Source organism: Nothobranchius furzeri, chromosome 8, assembly GCF_043380555.1.
Source record: "Nothobranchius furzeri strain GRZ-AD chromosome 8, NfurGRZ-RIMD1, whole genome shotgun sequence".
NCBI lineage: Eukaryota > Metazoa > Chordata > Actinopteri > Cyprinodontiformes > Nothobranchiidae > Nothobranchius > Nothobranchius furzeri.
This window is the reverse complement of record NC_091748.1, coordinates 55236079-55253770: the sequence shown is the minus strand read 5'-3', so window position 1 is coordinate 55253770 and position 17692 is coordinate 55236079. Positions and strand designations below refer to the sequence as shown.

Sequence of the window (17692 nt, the reverse complement as noted above, 5' to 3'; positions counted from 1 at the left end):
GTTTTAATCAGTGTTTGGGTCATGTTTATATTGATTTATGATATGAAATACAACTTCCAGCTATTTAATGTTTTAGTCTTGTGGCCAGGTCTGTTTTACATCAAAACACGTATCCACTGTGTTGGTCTGCAGTACAAGGTTGCTGTTATACTGTCAGACTGTCAGTTGGATGCATGTGTTTGGTTTTTAACACTGAGGTTTGGATTAATTGTTGAGGGAAAATCAGCAAAAAGGAAGGTTTGTAACATGATTTTTCAGTGTTTTTAAAGGGCGTACAGGTGGATTTACACTCCATGCTTTTGTCAACTTAAGGCTTTGTCATTTTATGTTTGCTTTTCTCATTCATCTCAGATTTAATATTGGACATAGGTTGTAAAATCTGCCATCTGTAGGTTGTGATGTGGGAAACGTTATGGTCTGTAAGCACAAACTCAGCCATTCATGCTGCTCTAATCAGCTGGTGGGGTGGTGGGTACATCAAGTTGGAGCAATCAATCAGGTTTGAAAGTGAGCTCTGATTATGAAAAGACTGGTGTGGTTCAGTACAATAAGAAATTATGCTGTGATTTTTTGTTGTTTTTTTGTTGTTTTTAACAGCGGTGTTGTTTAAAGGCACCTACAAAAATGCCCCTAACCAGTAGAAACATGTAATATTAAAAAAAACTGTGGTAAAACTGTCAAAATACTACGGGTTTGGGGTTTTGTAGGCTCCTATATGACTGACAGCCATCGAAGATTGTTGAGAACTGACGCACTTGAGTAGATTTAATTTTACTGCCTTTCGCCTGAGACCATCCATCAGTGGAAATGCAACAGACCAGAGGCAGAAATTGTATTTCATTCCTTTTAAAAACCTCACCATGTTTGGCTTCTGGCTGCTGTTGGATGGCTATGGATGGTTTTGTTTCCTGGGTGAAGTATGCCACTACCATTTCTAAATTCTTGGAGGAGATGGTTAAAAGGTTGCAGTTGTCTCTGTGGAATCTGTGTTCTGTCTACACATATATGTTTAGGAAACTGTTGCCCATAACTGTTCTTATTGTTTGGCTTCGGAAAGTGAAGCAAAACACTGGAAAAACAGTCAAAGGATGAGTTGAATATCTGTGTGATCGATGCAACCAAAGAACAAGTCCTTGAAGGTCCAGTCGTGTTTGTTTGGGGGTTCCTCAGGTTCTGTAGTCCTAAACAAGCCAGTAGAACTGTTTCAGAATATTTTTGTAGGTTTTCCTTAATCCTGGAAAGAAGAGTTAGATTTATAGTAATGTCCTCCAAACTCAGTCAGGTTGGGAAGAAACCCCACTTTTAAAACTTCTTTAAAGACCACATTTTGCAAGTAGACCATTTATTGCACATTTTATAATTTCTAAGATTGTGTAGGTGCTAGTTATGGTGTGATTTATTTTAAATCACTGCTTTGTCTCAGCTTGATTATGTTTGTTATACGTTCACCTTTAACAGTGTTACAATCTAACATGACTAAGTGCACCTCACTCAGTTCAGCAACAGCACATTTAATGGTTGCAGGTGGCTCTACCAATCACATGGATTCAGGGATGAATACGGCCAGAGATAATTATTCCACCCAGTGTTGATTTTGTTGACTAAATTATTTATTTATCTTTTATTTATTTCGTGACGAATGAATTTTGCAGACTAAAACAAGACAAAAACCTACACGCCAATAAAGACTAATTTATGACGAATATTAACAGGCATTTTTATTGACATCTTTAGTGTAATACATTTTGAAGTTTTGATGGTATGATGTCATTTCCAGTCATGTTCACAAATATCACTGTGCATTATACAGATTTGTTATTTCATTAATATTGAGAGGCACAGTTTTAAACTGTAAGTGTTCATTTTGGTATTTTCAAATAATAATTATTAAATTAAATATAAATATACATTTTTAATGATTCAAAGTGTGAAATCTGAATTTTACATATTTCTTTAAAGTTTCAAGTTGGTATAATAAATACATCCTGTACTCAAGTCGAAAATTATTGCATCAGAAGACAAATACATGTATTTTAGTCAACTAAAATAAGAACTAAACGAAATGGATAACTAAATTGTGGCTAAAATTACTAGTTATTTTAGTCAAAAGACTAAAAATAATTAAAAGTTTTGTCAAAATTAACACTGATTTCATCAAGTACTTTTTAATAAAGGCTGTCTAACCATTGCCATTACAAATTCTCCATGTACTAGGAATTGTTGGCTAACAGATGAAAAAGAGGTAGGAAAAATATCTCATTTTCAGTCCTTTATAAATTATTCCTGTTCCACACAGCAACCCTGAATTGTTCTAGAAAATCTGCCAATGTGAAATGTCTGTAGCATCCTCTCTGGACTTCATGTACACGTTAGGGGTTGCATGACTTAATTTTTTTTAAAGTCGACAAGTAATAAAATCGAGTTGACTTCGACTAGTCGTTGATGACATCATTCACCTGCAAACTGGTGCGCCTGCAGCCTCTCGGAGTTCCTGCTGCTCTAAACATTAAAATAATTATTTCATTTTCTGTTCCTCACTTCTGATTACCTTCAATGGTGTTTGTTTGTTGCAACCACCAGGTAAAAAAACTAACTTGTTTTTGTTTGACTATTTTTCTGTCCTGCCTGTTTATTATCTTTCTGCATCTCCTCTCAATCCTAAAGAAAAACTGCTACCTGGGTTCATATATATTCACCTTATGAGTTACCTTTGAACTGCAGTTCTAAAAGATCTACCGACCGCAAAAACAGCGGAGTGCCGCTGCTCGCCGGCCGACTACAACGGGACCGTATTTGCTGCGGAGTTCGTGCCGGAGCGGAGATGGTGGAATCTTGGGGGTGCGTCACCGGAGAACAAAACAGTTGAAGAGCCTCGCTCCGCAGCAGCGAAATGCATCAGGCACAAATAACAGACAGAAAACATTAAAGGGAATAAGCCGACATGAACGATCGAGTGTTTAATTTGTTTTTGAGATGGTGACACCTGATTTGGCGGTGCTCAGGACGCAGATGTCTGGAGCGCGTCAACGATCAGAGCTTTGCATGCACAAACTGGTTAAGATTAGGATGGGGGTGAGGGGAAGGTAAAATTGCAAGAGGGAAAAGGTCACAGTTTGGTTAAATGTCCGTTTTACCGCCGGTGTCAGTACCGACGTTCTGGCACAGCGTGTCGCCTCCACCTCCCGACGCAGGGGCTCATCACCTGCTGGAGGACTGCATCTTGTCAGTCATTATCACGTGACAGCGACTAGTCGATGACAGGCATAAAAAGTCACTACAGAGCCGTGGAGTCGACTAGTTCATACAACCCCTAGTACACGTTGATCTAAACTTAACGGTGAATTCAGAAAAAGGTCCCTGAGCAGGAGAACACAGATGCATGTCGCAGTCAGTGAATATGAGAAACGTTTACTGCAAATGTGTGCAAATGTACACTTTCTGCTTCTTGCAGGGTTTTCCCCATTTGCTCTTTGCAGATGACATAATTCTAAACAAAAAGGCAGCCTCTTGGCACGCGGTGAAGTAAAGCACATTTCCACAGCTTACCTTTTGCACCATGTCCTCATTTATATGAATTCTTAAATAACTCTTGAAATTGGATCTGGGGCAGAAATGATTTCATTCTGCAGCACATGTATGATCTGCAACTGCAGAAAATCCCAGACCAAAATGCAGTGTCACCATTATTCACCAGTATCGGCCAAAAAACTTTTAAATCTTATTTGTCATGTAGCAAGTTCCTAGCGCTATTACACATTCAATCGTTCTATACTGTTGGGAGGTTTTCTCAAACATGTGACATTTATAATAATGTGTTGAATCTTAATAAACCAGATTGTAATTTGTTGTTAAAATTGGGCACTGACTGACCTGCAGTAGCAGGAATATTTTAGATTTTACTCCAAATATTGCTATGAAATTGAATTCCTAATGCAATATTTTGGACTTCTTTCTTCCTCTACTGATGAAAATGCACACACATACGTGGGCACACACATATTTAAAAGCACACATAGATCCACAGCCACACACACACACTTTCAATCCATCGGTAGCAGGCCCGGTCTTGTATCCCCACAGCGACCTCCCCACTTCTCCTCTAATAGCATATCAGGTTGCCCCACTCCCAAAGCCAGCGGCAGCACCTCCATTTCCCCAGTGCTGTAATTACTTTAGGGAGTTTCTGCGTGGGCAGCTACGGAGAAGAATACTGTGTGTGTGTGTGTGTGTGTGTGTGTGTGTGTGTGTGTGTGTGTGTGTGTGTGTGTGTGTGTGTGTGTGTGTGTGTGTGTGTGTGTGTGTGTGTGTGTGTGTGTGTGTGTGTGTGTGTGTGTGTGTGTGTGTGTGTGTGTGTGTGTGTGTGTGTGTGTGTGTGTGTGTGTGTGTGTGTGCGTGCGTGCGTGTGTGTGAGACTGAACAGTGTGTGTGTGTGTAAGAGCAAATGACTGACATAAATGTCTGAGAGCAGTGCGTTGTTTGTTTTGCAGTGACAGAACCAGACCCCTGCGGACAGAGTGGGTGATTAACAGGGTTGACGCCTGGAAGGTGGCCCTCTCATTAACAATGAACATGGAGCACACACACACATACACACACTTTTGCACACAAAAAGGCTTCTTTCTCTGCAGTCCTTTCTCTCCGTGCTCCCCTTTTTCTCCTGCGTGAATTCATTTGTTGCATCAACGTTTTTGATGCTGGGCTTTGAAATCACCACTGTGTGTCGTGTTGGTTTTAAGGTGGTTACTGTTTTAAAGTTCATTTATCTAACTTTGGCTCGTCTGAGTCTGATGTTCTTAAAAATCTGCCTGTTTTGTCTTGACAGTGATTGTATTTGGAGTGAATTTGTTTATGTTGTTCCAGAAGTTATGTTATGAGCAAAGAAAAATAAACCCTCATGCAAATCTTGAATACACCATTTGAGTAGAGCTGTTGTCACCCGTAGTGTAGAGGTGGTTATACATACCAATACCGGAACACAGGCAAATCCAAAGTACGACTCGGTGCCATGTGCAGCCCTCATAGGTGACCGGCATCCTGGCATGTGTCGTGGTCGACGGTCGCCGTCCCAATTCGGCAATTATTTGCACACTTGTGTACCACACACTAGAAGCCTTGCTGCACACTTCCTCCTAGTGCACTTCACAGGAGACCGTGGGGCACAGTGCGAGTGTTGGGATTGGGCCATGGTGATTTTGTGCAGCCCCCAATTCAATTTCTAGAACAACGGATGTAGATGGTCACATTTTAACATTTGTATGATTTTTACTCCTTTGATGCCTGGCTTTAAGCAATAACCTGCAGATTTAAGCAAATGCACATTCTTTCAGGTCCTAATACAGATTGTGAGGTTTTCAATAATCTATGATTATAGAGATTCTTCAGTTTTAAGGGTTAGAAAGCACCTTTTGGGAAACACAGCTTAAAGTTGAGTGCATTCAATATCAACTCAAATAGAGAAAATCTCATTATAATCTGAAAGAAGCAACAAAATTATGTTTGTTTATTTATTTGGCAGACGCTTTAATCCAATTTATAACCTATAGGGCATGTTGTGATCTGTGGGGGAAGCCGAAGTACCCGGAGGAAACCCACACATGCAAGGGGAACACACAATTCCATGCAGAAAGGCTGCAGCTGAGTTTCGAACCTGCAACCTTCGTGCTGCGAGGCAACAGTGCTAACAACTGCGCCACCATGCAGCCCAATGATAAAATACAGTTGCATGAAGCTCGTATGCATCCTTGTTCTCATCCTCGTTATCTTTAACCTTTTTCTGTCTTCTGCTTTTCCTTTAGTACTATGAGATGTCCTACGGGCTCAATATCGAGATGCACAAACAGGTAAGATCCTTTTAACTCTCTTATCTGCCTTAAAGGCTTTGTTTGTAAAAGCTGATGAGTTTCTTTGTGCCTTCTTTGCCAATAAAATGTGGATGTTGTATGAGTCCATACACCAGGATGCCTGAAATAGTCTGAATTCACTCATTTTAATTTCTACAATTGTGTGTATCAGCCATCAGCAGAAAGAAGGAACTCCATACAAGCTAGTTTTTATGTGTTAGCTCTGAGTTTGCGCTGCTGGAGGACAGCCTGGTGTTTATGCTTCCCTTTAAAGTGGAGGAGTAATTTATGCTCATCCTGTCTGTGGGAGGGAGCAGTCGGCCTCCAGGGGGCCAGCCCTTATCTGTGACCTCGTCTGGAGACACACACACACACACACACACACACACTCTTGTTATGATTGATGGCACTCGCTGACATCCATATTGGCAGAAGGAGCATGATTTGACAAATGGACACACTCTAAGAGATGCAGCAGCATCTGACTTAAAAACATTCACATTTATGCACCCACACAAAGTGTGATGTTGGAGGGCCAAGACAGAGTGATGCATGCATTTTCTATTTTGCTCAAATTCACGTGTGTCAACTGGCACGTGTTCACAAGCAGTTGTGTGTTACAGTGCGTTTGTACCCATGTGTGTGTATTTTCTTTGTGCACAGTGTGAGTGGGTGCAGTGAGCAGCTAGTCCCATTAGAGCGCTGAAATTGAAAGGGATGTGCGGAAACGAGTGTCGAGGAGCATTCATGTCGAGGCCTTTTGTGCCGAGCTACTCTCCCCTTTTCTTTTTCTCCTCTTTCCACCTCCATCTCCATTTCCCTCCTTTTCTTTCGTTCTCACACTCTCACACATTGTGAGTTGCTCACAGTTGCTCCCTCTTGATCACTTTATTTTTTCTCAACTCAAGAAAAATCCCTCTTTGCTTTTGTATTTTCACTCCGTTTCATTTCTGTGTATCTTTTAGTTTAGACTTGAAGAGAAGAAGCAAGGCTAAATCGTAGATTAAAAGAGGATTGTTGGTATAACTGAAACTCTCGTTTGGGTGCCTTTTGTTTCATGTTTTGTCTCAATTAACTTTTCTGCATGTACCTAAAAACCTTATGTAAATATTTGTAGTTCAAGAGTGTTAAAATGTTCATTATATGTGTAAATTGTTTTATCATTCTCCATAGTTTTAATGGAGAGGTCAGCTCGTCAAGTTAATAGTTACTGTCGTGGACATTTAAATACAGCCCAGTAGATCTAAAGTATTACATTTGAAATATCAGCTAAATTGTATCTTAAGAGCTGTTGTTGGTTCATTTGCTGCTTTTTCCACATTGTATAAGTCAGATGAGTTGTGCTCCTTTTGATTAAAACTGCAGAACAGGATGGAACTGCATGGAGAAACCTTTTAAAACAATGAAGAAAAACGATGTGTATATATCCACATCTGACAGGAAGTAGTTAAACTCCAAGTGAAGGTCATCCAGAGACAGAACCAGGACACAGAGCAGGTCTGGATAATGTTGGGTTGTCTTCCATATTTCCTTTGAACTAATCTTTAACTGTACTGAGTTGGTTTCTTCATTTTTCTAACTCTTTTCAGACTAAATGCTACTAATTTTTAAAAAGATAAAGAATTGTAAAGAAAACACATTTCACTACCATTGTAATTTCTTTTCAAGCTAAATTACTGTTATAATGTAAGGTTAGTCTTCTTTAAGGAGCAAGTTCAATGAGAAATCCGTTTTACTTGATACGGCCAGTCAGTCTGAGTTTCAAATGCAGACTGAGTAAGAAAATTACCTCGTGCCCCTCTTTCCGTCATTAGTCGCAGAAAGAATATAGACGGGGAAACGCTCATATGTATCCTATAGTGGACTAGACCAAATTCTTGCTTTGCAAAGTTTGGTCTAAAACGCTCCATTGGAACCGCCAAAGCCCCCTAGCAGCATTCTGACAGGCCAATCACTGCTCTCTATAGGCGTTTGAAATCGGTAGAAAGGACTATAATTGGAAACCAATCCACTTTATAGGCCAATCACAGTGCTCTACTGGCTTTGTGGGCCAATCAGGGCCCTCTATTCATTTGGTGGGCGGGATGATGTGACGGAGTGGAACAAGATGGCAACAGCTTGTTTGAAACAGCTTTTACATCAATTTTGGACTATTTGGACTTGGACTTTATTAGAATCAGGAGCAGATAGATGTATTTAAGTTCTTTATTTAGAAAAAATGATGTATTTTCACCTCGCTCAACAGCCGATTGCCTCATTAACCGACATCCGTTGCGGTGAGTACGTCACATTGTTCGTTGACCGGTAGAATGCGGAGGTCGTTTGAAAGACAACAGTAGAACCCGCTCCATGACGAGAAGAGTCGGTGGAGCGTTGTCAGACTAAATAATATTAGTGATGCACCCGATATGACATTTTTGGGCTGATACCGATATTGAGATCACTGTTATGGTCGAGGGCTGTGCAGTGGTTAGAGCTGTTGCCTTGCAGCAAGAAGGTCCTGGGTTCGCTTCCCGGCCTGGGATCTTTCTGCATGGAGTTTGTATGTTCTCCCTGTGCATGCGTGAGTTCTCTCCGGGTACTCCGGCTTCCTCCTTCAGTCCAAAAACATGACTGTTAGGTTAATTTGTCTGTCTAAATTGTCCTTAGGTGTGAGTGTGTGTGTGTGTGTGATTGTTTGTCCTGTGTGTTTCTGTGTTGCCCTGCGGTGGACTGGCTCTCTGTCCAGGGTGTACCCCGCCTGATTGCCCGTTGACCGCTGGAGATAGGCGCCAGCCCCCCCGCGACCCTACATAGACAAGCGGGTTCAGAAAATGGATGGCTGGATGGATGTTATGGTCGATTACCGATATTTGCTGATATCGATATACTGACATTAATGCTTCTAAAATCAGCAGATTTTGTATAGAATGAAAATTATTAAAGCTGAATTAACGTTATTATGTACACACAGCACACACATTTATGGTTCTGAGATGATTTCATTCACTGTTCATATGACTAAATAATTACACATCACCCCCCTCACCCTCTGAAACAGGCAAACAAATAGATACAAGATGGAAAAATATTGGTTGTTAATATCGGACCGGTTTTTACTTATCGAACCGATACCAGTATATTAAAAAATGACTAACATCGGCCAATACCGATATTGATGCCAATATGTTGTCCATCCCTAAATAATATATTATTTATTCTGGCTTGTCAGGCTAGCTCAAATTAGAAAAGCCATTCAGATCTACGTCACACTGACAATTAGCATTCATGGACTCACCTATTTCAGCTTTGCAAAGGGGAAGGCTGTTTTTGATTTAGCGTCCAGGAGAGAGCAGAGCACGTCTCGGCTAGTTGAAGCTAACCATTAGCTTTAGTAATTCCACAATATGACGGAACTACCCAGTGACCTAGTGGTAAAGTGTCTGCCCTGGGACTGGGAGATCAGGGTTCAAGTCCCAGTCTGGTGATACCAATGATTTAAAAATGGGACCCAATGCCTCCATGCATTACACCCAGCTTTACATAGTTCCCTGTGGCCACAGCTGCAGCTCATCCACCGGGATGGGTCAAAGGTGGAGATGAATTTCATTAGTGTGTTTCACTAATGGGACTTGATTTGTGAAGATAAGTCAGCGTTGCAGAACAAATGGAGTCAGTGGTAGAGTTGTGTTGCTGATAGCCAAGTAGAGGTGAGATGTCTGAATATCATGAAAAAAAAAACGAACAAGACTCAAAATCCCACCGTTTTCTGCTCCCCTCTCTAATTAACTTCTACTTCTTGAAGCATGAGTGCAAGCCCCCCACCACCACCCACCACAGAGATGGACTCACAAGGCATTTATTCATATTGGAGACCACTGCAGATGTATTGAACGAGTGAACGTGGTCCTTAAATATTCAGTCAACACTACTTTCTCTTTATCCCTCCTTCCCTCCCTCCCAGTCTCTCTCTCACACACACACACACGCGCGCGCACACACACACACGCGCACACACACAGACAGAGACAGAGAGAGAGACAGAGAGAGAGAGAGACAGAGAAACTTGAGTGCCAACAATTTGCACATTTTACAACTTGTGTTTATTTCACTCTTAGCTCATCCGGTGCTAATTAATGTCTCACTTGTGTTGCTACAACAACAAACTGTTCCTGACTCCATGATGGGAGCAAACACACTGAGCTCAATCGCGCCATTATCACATCATTCTGATTTAATGTATATGATCCACCTAAACCAGGGCTAGTTTTATAATTTATGACAAATGACTTTCTCTGGTTTTAATTTAAATTCTTCATGTGCTATTAAAGGTAAGGATGAAGCTCCAAAAGGAGCTGAACATACACTACTTGTTGCATTACTGCCACCTAGTGGTCATGTTAGTAGAATGCATCAGGTGCCCGTGGAAAAAGAGACACTTGTGAAAATGACTGCTGCATTTATATTGTGCTAATTTTTGTTCCGTCATCAAACTGGGCCGTCTACAATGTGATTTACTGCTTTGTGAATACTTAAGGGCTTCAATAGAAGGTTTAATACGGATAATTTGAGGGGAAAGCAGAATTTAGAATGAAGTCCAGGGGAGATACTCAGGGAAACAAATGGTAACGGATTTAGATTTAAATAAGAATGACATGACTAAAGGGCAGTGAAAAGAGGAAAAGCTATATATGGCATGGGGCGGTTCTCAGACATTTTTAGAGATGATTGGGAGATTGTGCGTGTGTGCATGCGTATGTGTGTGTGATTACAAGCAGATCAGAGTGGAGCTCCTGATGGGGAGCAGTGTTCTGCATTCCTAATGATAGTTAGGAGGGCCCCTCGCTCCTCATCACACCGTGAATTAGGCTCTAACACAGTTACTCCTGCTTTGCATATCTCAGACGGATAGGATGATTATCAACCAAATATGATAAAAGATCTGCATGGAAGAAAGACGGAGAGCGTGCACAAGGTGGAAGAGAAAAGGAGTCTTTGTGCCTGCATCGGTGATTGTTACTTTGTGTTTGAGTGAAATTGTATCCATGAGTTCTGAGGGAGTATTAGCTACAAGCTACTTCATTAATGAGAGGAGTTGGAAAGATGGGTGTGAGTGTGAGGCCAGATTTACTTTCCCAGTTTGAGAAGGTCATGGTAGAAGTTTCCCACACTGATGGTGGTGTGAATTTTAATCCCTCAAAGATAATTAAACATCAGCATTGTCAGAGGGGCTTTCTGTGGTCTTTTAGCTTTAAGTTATTGTCTCAGCCATCTGAGATTGTGGTATTCTACTGTTATTTTCTAGGACCACCGCTGTTTTCAATAGAAACCTTTTGATCTCAGTAGTTTACAGCTATACATGCTCTCCCATTTGGGAAACTACTGCTATCAGCTGGTAGATGTTATTCGTCATTATTCTGCTGGATTATGTTTTGCTTGATCTTAGCAAAAACAATAAAGACATATTTCCTATAATATATCACAGACAATCACTTCTGAAAAAGCATACATATTCCTGAAAGGGGAAAACTATGAACAGCATCTTTAATGCATTTTAATTAATGAATGAATGACTATTTATTTAAAGACCTCAATAATGAGAGCCATTTGGCTGGAATCTGCTTCACCAAATTAAGTAAGATAAAATCTATCCTCTTTAGTCACCTTCATACATTATTAGAAATGTAGGAGAAATGTTTGAAACTGATTAAATAAATTCAAATTTTCTAAGAATACAATCAGGTAAAACCATCCTGGAGGTAGTGAGATATTTAGTCATCGGTGTTAAGAGACAGTGGACATTTAGACTCATCACTGTAGAATAATTGTTTATTACATTATTTATCAAAAATAACAGAATGCTACTTTGGTGTAAAGTAGAATTCTGGAAATGTTCGTCCACTTTTTGTTGAAGTTGGCGTCTTCTTTGCTACTGCTGAATAAAGTCATAGAAATGTAAGACTTGAGTGAACTCAAACAACAAATACAGTATGGGTTTGTCTCAGGGCTTAGGAGTGCACCATGTAACTGGTGAGTTGCTTGTTCAAAACTAGATTCACGTTAGTTTTTGGGCCTGTGGCCACAATGTAGCTCATCGCCATCAGCGTCTGAATGATTGAAATCCTGTACATCTGGCGATAATCAGGCAACGAGAGAGGGAGCTCAGCCAGCATCACTCGAGTTTTTGGTGTTCCTTTAGAAGAGGTTTCACGCACACACACGACCAGTGGCTACGAGGTTCCTGCACTGGTGAAAGACATAGTTGACTTCATCGAAGAACACGAACATCGTTGACTGGACCTTTTGCATTCACTGGGGTTTCTACCCCTCCTTGTGGGAAGGAAGCAGTCGAGTGGCTGGTTGAAGCTAACAGCGGCTACCAGGCTACCAGCCTCCACCACCAGGCCAGCCAGAGAACAAACTGTGGGGACCCACCAATCCTGCTGCCATTAAGCTGCCACCAGTCTACTAGCTTCTAGCTACTACGGTATCATGTGCCCAAAAAAGGTTCTTTCATCCGAGGAAGGCGAAGATATTAAGAGGTCGCTTGAGTTTATGTCAGAGGTGATTTCTACAGTTAAACTGCAACAGAAAGCCATTCTGGATCTAGTTGAGGAAGTCAAGGCTCTCCGCATACAGAACGCTGAGAAGGATCATCGTCTGGCGTACTTGGAAAATAGAGTGGAGGATTTGGAACAGTACACCCAGATGAACGATGTTATCATTACAGGACTCCGCATCAAACCCCAAACATTCACAGGGGCGGTCAACACTGATAATGTAGGAAGGCCAGGAGAGGAAGATGTTAATGCCATGGAGAATCAAGTGGTTACCTTTCTACCGTTACTTACCGTTACGGGTTGTCCAGTAATCAGAGGGTTGTTGGATCGATCCCGGCTCCCAGTGCAGAATTCTGCTGTTGTGTAACGTGTGTGTGTGTGTGTGTGTGTGTGTGTGTGTGTGTGTGTGTGTGTGTGTGTGTGTGTGTGTGTGTGTGTGTGTGTGTGTGTGAATGATGCACTTTGCGCTAAAGCGCTTTGGGAGTCCTCTGGTTCGTTGATGGTTATGTCGGCTTTCTCTTTCTAATCAACCCAAGTTTGTTGGTAATGTTTTTTGTTGTTGTTTAATTTGTTTAATAGTCATTTTAAGCTACCAGTTTGACTTGTAAATAGCGTATTTATCCAAAGGTGTTATGGTGATGGTTCATTGACAGACGACAGATAACCATCTCTTCCTCAACAACACAAACGGACATTTACAAAACAGGAAACGTCTGCCTCCAGATAATGACCATGAACCAGCATAAGGAATACGCAGGGTCTGAAACAAAAAGCTGAAGGGAACTGGCATCTTTTCAGGATTGGACACCTGTACTTTTTGACAGATGATGTCATTTTGCTGTTGTGAATAAAAAGACCTACATTTGTGTAAAGATCACTAAGTAAAGCACGATACATACATTAAATAGACAGAACACCTTTAGTGTTGCTATGATGGCGTCTTTTGACAGGAGTTGTTCTTTAACTGTTTCCACAGGCTGAAATAGTGAAAAGATTAAATGGGATCTGCGCACAAGTCCTCCCATACCTGTCTCAGGAGGTAAGCACTCACACACACGTTAATAACCACGTTGCTGCTAACCCTCTGACCCACACCTCTATGCCTCACTTCCTGGAAGGAGATCACCCTCATTTCCGCCTCATTACCTCTCCACCTTGGTGACCCCTCTTTTCTCTCCTCCCGTCATTCTTCATCTTTGGCTTCCTGTGTTCTTTTCCACCTCTGTTCTCCCCCTCCACCATATTTGATCTGTAACCTTCACCGTGGCTGTTCCTCCAACGACTCCTTCCTTTTAGACCTCCTCCCCCTCCCAGCTTCCTCCTCCTGTTTCCAACTCTTCCTTTCTTTGTGTGTGCGTGTGTGTGTGTGTGTGTGTGTGTGTGTGTGTGTGTGTGTGTGTGTGTGTGTGTGTGTGTGTGTGTGTGTGTGTGTGTGTGTGTGTGTGTGTGTGTGTGTGTGTGTGTGTGTGTGTGTGTGTGTGTGTGTGTGTGTGTGTGTGTGTGTGTGTGCGGGTGGGTGGGTGTGGGTGTGTGTGTGTGCGCACGTGTGCGTGCGTGCGCTGCTGTGTGTTCAGTGCAATAAATGGCTGTGTGATTCAGATAAGCCATCTGCCCACCAGGGGTTGACCTCTACCCATTATAACCCACAAGTCGACCATTCATCTAGCAGTGTCACACCAGGCTTTTGTGTGTGTGTATGTGTGTGTGTTTGTGTGTACATATGACTGGATGACTAGCTAAATGGACAGAGGGTGAGGTACATCAGTGGTGGGGGGTAGAGTGGGGTGGGGGTGTCCATTGGGACTATTGATATTGATCTAACCTCTCCACCTTTCTCTCCCCTCCCAAACTCGCCTCCCCTTGTTTCTGTCTCACTGTTGTTTTATGTCTGACTTTCCTCCTCCTCACACACACACACACACACGCACGCACGCACGCACACACACACACACACACACACACACACACACACACACCGTTTGCAGCACCAGCAGCAGGTCCTGGCAGCCATAGAGAGGGCCAAGCAGGTCACCCCTCCAGAGATGAACTCCATCATAAGGGTAAGATGTTCCAGCCCCACCCAGTATTTAACCAGTTCCCTTGTCTAGTGACGTTTAGTTATTGACTTATTGATTACAAAAGCTTCTTTTTTGTGAAAATAAGCTTAAGCCTTTTATTATTCTGTGCTAGTAGAATCTTGCATTAGAGCTCAAACCCTGAAAGGATAAATGATCAATATTATTGCTGAACAGCGATCAGCCTGCTGCAGGGGGATCCTCTGGACATTAGAGCCTCAGCAATTTTAGAAATAAGTTGAGCAACTATTCAGGATTTTTATGCTGTAATAAACTGTCTGCAGAGCTAAAGACAAAAACACCACAAGTGACTCCAGAATGCGGTCACTAAGTCCAGGTCTGCCTCGGTTGGCTGGTTCTAGCCTCCTTCGTAGCACCTCCCTGTAGTTCTTCAATGGAAGCTAACATACCAAGCTAACGTTATCTTAAACAGTTTATTTAACTGCTGGAGCAGATTAAAATGATGATGCCTCACACTTAGATCATTGTCACTGGTTTCATCTTCACCCGTCACATTTAGTAAAGTGAAGCCAAACTTTAGAGCGCGTTCATGTTCTTCTAGTCGGGAATTCGGAGTTCCGAGGAGAAAACGAACGCACCATTAGCGAAATGGAAGCTAACATATCAAGCTAATTATATTTACCTACCAGAGCAGATTAAGATGAGGATGTCTCACTTAGATCGTTGTCGCTGGTTTCATCATCACATTTAGTGAAGTGGACCCAAGCTTTAGCCTGCATTCTTTCTACCATGCTGCTCTGTTTACAACTGGTTCGCAGCGAGCGACGACATAACGCTCTTGCACATGCGCAGCTGTCTTGGCAAGTTCTCGTTATGATGGACGGGTACCGAAACGATGCACCGTTTGAAATGACGTGAATCGGTGCTCGGTCGGTACTATGGAATTCGGTCGGTACCTTAAAAACTACCGAATTCGGTACCCATTACTCGCCGATACCGATTACCGATACGATACTTCTATCACACACAAAAATGCAATGATTTGGAATACAGATTTTATTTTCTTCTCTGCTTTCAACAGGAACAGACTGTGAGGTAGATAAAAAGCAAAATATATGAATAGAAATCTTCACAAAACTAAAATATTAGGTGAACAGAAATGACAAGTTACAGTGAAGCCATTTTCAAGCAACTGCATTGGTATCGGTGGTATCGGTTCCTGGTATCGGTTAACTTTTACCGATACCAGTATCGGTGCATCCCTATTTCTGTCCTTAACTTTTCTATATTAGGCTTTCATTTTCTCAGCTTGGCCCAACGTCTGCTCGAATCCTTTGGCTGCCACCCACTGAGAAAATCTTATTACATTCCTTAATCAGTCTAGCTCCTCCTGAGTGGAGATTCTCACGACGATGGTGAGGAATGTGTGGAGCTCTGAAGTTGACCAAAACTTGCTGCTACTTGCTAGAGTTTTCTCACATTCGTGTACAACTAATGAAAACACAAACAACGGAACTCCGAGGTTTGTTTTGCTTGTTGCATGTAGTGACATCATTTTGTGCCCCAATCAGTGGACTGTGTTGTTGCTCCGCCCTAACCATGCCGCTCCACAAATTTCAGGACCTACAATGGAAGGGGGCCAAAAAACGTCCTGTAACTGGCCTGGTCTGGGTAGGTTGTCGGGACTAGCTTTACAACCATGACAGAAATATTAGCGAGCCGACCTTCCCCGTTTTGTGCCAACAAGGTCAGTGGACATGAGGCTCCAGGGCGTAGATCAGTGGTACTCATAGGCGGCCTGCGAGCCCCCCCAAGTTAGCTTTTAAACACAAACACAGTCACGGAACACTCGCCCCTCCTGTCTGCTATCATCCCTAGACCACGCTGGCCTGATACCAGAACCCACATGACCAGAGGAAACAAGTGCCGCTAAACACCAGTCACCATTCTCTACATCCAAACGTCTTTTGTCCGTCACTTCCAATGGTGATTTTCTTTTTGGGACTCTGGTAGTTTGTCCTAAAGTAGAATTGGTAGCAGCCGGCTGTTTCTCCTTCTCTGATATTACTGAGCCATGTACCTCTCACACCAGTGGTGTTCTGTTGCTAAATACGTGAGTGTGTGATGAGTGGAGGACCCAGGGACGTGCGGTGGTTTGGTCCCAACAACCAGATGGTCCAATAGTTGCTTTTCGTTCAAGCCATGTTATTGGTAGGGGTTTTTAAATAAATGAAAAAGCTATTTTTAATCTCCACGGTATATTTATATTTATATTATGTTATAACATTAAGAGGCATGAAAATAATGTTTTAAGCTAACTTGCTTTCCAAATTAGCCATTACAGCTTTAAAACACTGATCTTAATACTTTTATTATCAACTAGCCCGTATAATGTTATTTACTCTGTCATAACTTTATTGTGTCCTTTGGAGTTTTACGATTTTGATGAGTTGTTTTAGTGGACCCAGTGTCGCCCTGGGCTGAAACCTGAACCCACCAGGATCTTAACTCTGTTGTTCTGGATCTGTCTGCTGGCTCTGAGTTGTTCATTTGCTTTTCTTGCAGCAGCAGCTCCAGGCTCACCAGCTGTCTCAGCTCCAGGGTCTGGCCCTGCCCATGACCCCCCTGCCCCTGGGCCTGAGCCAGCCAACCCTCCCAGCCGTCACCTCTTCCTCGGGTCTCTTCTCCCTCTCCTCCCTGCTGGCCTCCCAAGCCCAGCTGGCCAAGGAGGACAAGGCTTCTCGCGATGGTGTGGACAGCCACCGTGAGGAGGACGGAGACAAGTCTGATTAGATGGTGTTCAGCTCTTTGATCACAGAGACCAGAATCTCCAGATCTGGCCCCACAGCCTCTCCCATGGTCTCCTCCTCCAACCGATCCAACGCGGGCTTCTGTCTCATCAATGCAGCTTCAGACCTCTAACCAGTCTTTGCCACACTGATCTCCTTATATTAGCAGTAATGAGAGTTTTTCTTTCTCTCAGCAAAATAGCATTTTAATTACTCTTTTCTGTTTGTTTTTAAGGTCTTTTTTGATCATGTTTCAGCTCTTCCGTCATCGTTTTCTTCATTTTCTCTTTAGTTTCTGTGGTTTTTGCTCCATCTCTCACACCTTCCTCCTCCTCCTACTCTCTTCCAGGCTCTTGCTTCGTTTCTGCACAGGTTCTTGTTTGCCAGAATGGGTCTGTGAGACTGAAAACATCATTCTCTTGGTGTTAAAATGGAAAACCTGACGGACCATAAAACATATTCGACACAACTTGAGACTCTTAGACGCT

General features: G+C 42.3%; 1 protein-coding gene across 2 annotated transcripts in view; it reads left to right on the top strand.

Annotated features, from left to right (window-relative positions):
* The window catches only part of tle5 (TLE family member 5, transcriptional modulator), a 69032-nt gene extending 51650 nt beyond the window's left edge, over positions 1 to 17382 (top strand). Inside the window, exons 4-7 of one of the 2 annotated variants that reach the window (XM_015971397.3) lie at positions 5796 to 5840; positions 13356 to 13418; positions 14365 to 14439; positions 16984 to 17382. In XM_015971397.3, the coding sequence (XP_015826883.1) occupies positions 5796 to 5840; positions 13356 to 13418; positions 14365 to 14439; positions 16984 to 17208 (408 nt within the window). In that variant the 3' untranslated portion in view covers positions 17209 to 17382. Of the gene's footprint in view, positions 1 to 5795; positions 5841 to 13355; positions 13419 to 14364; positions 14440 to 16980 lie in introns of both variants that reach the window. The other variant, XM_015971396.3, reaches the window with a different exon arrangement.
* Positions 17383 to 17692: the final 310 nt, after the last annotated feature.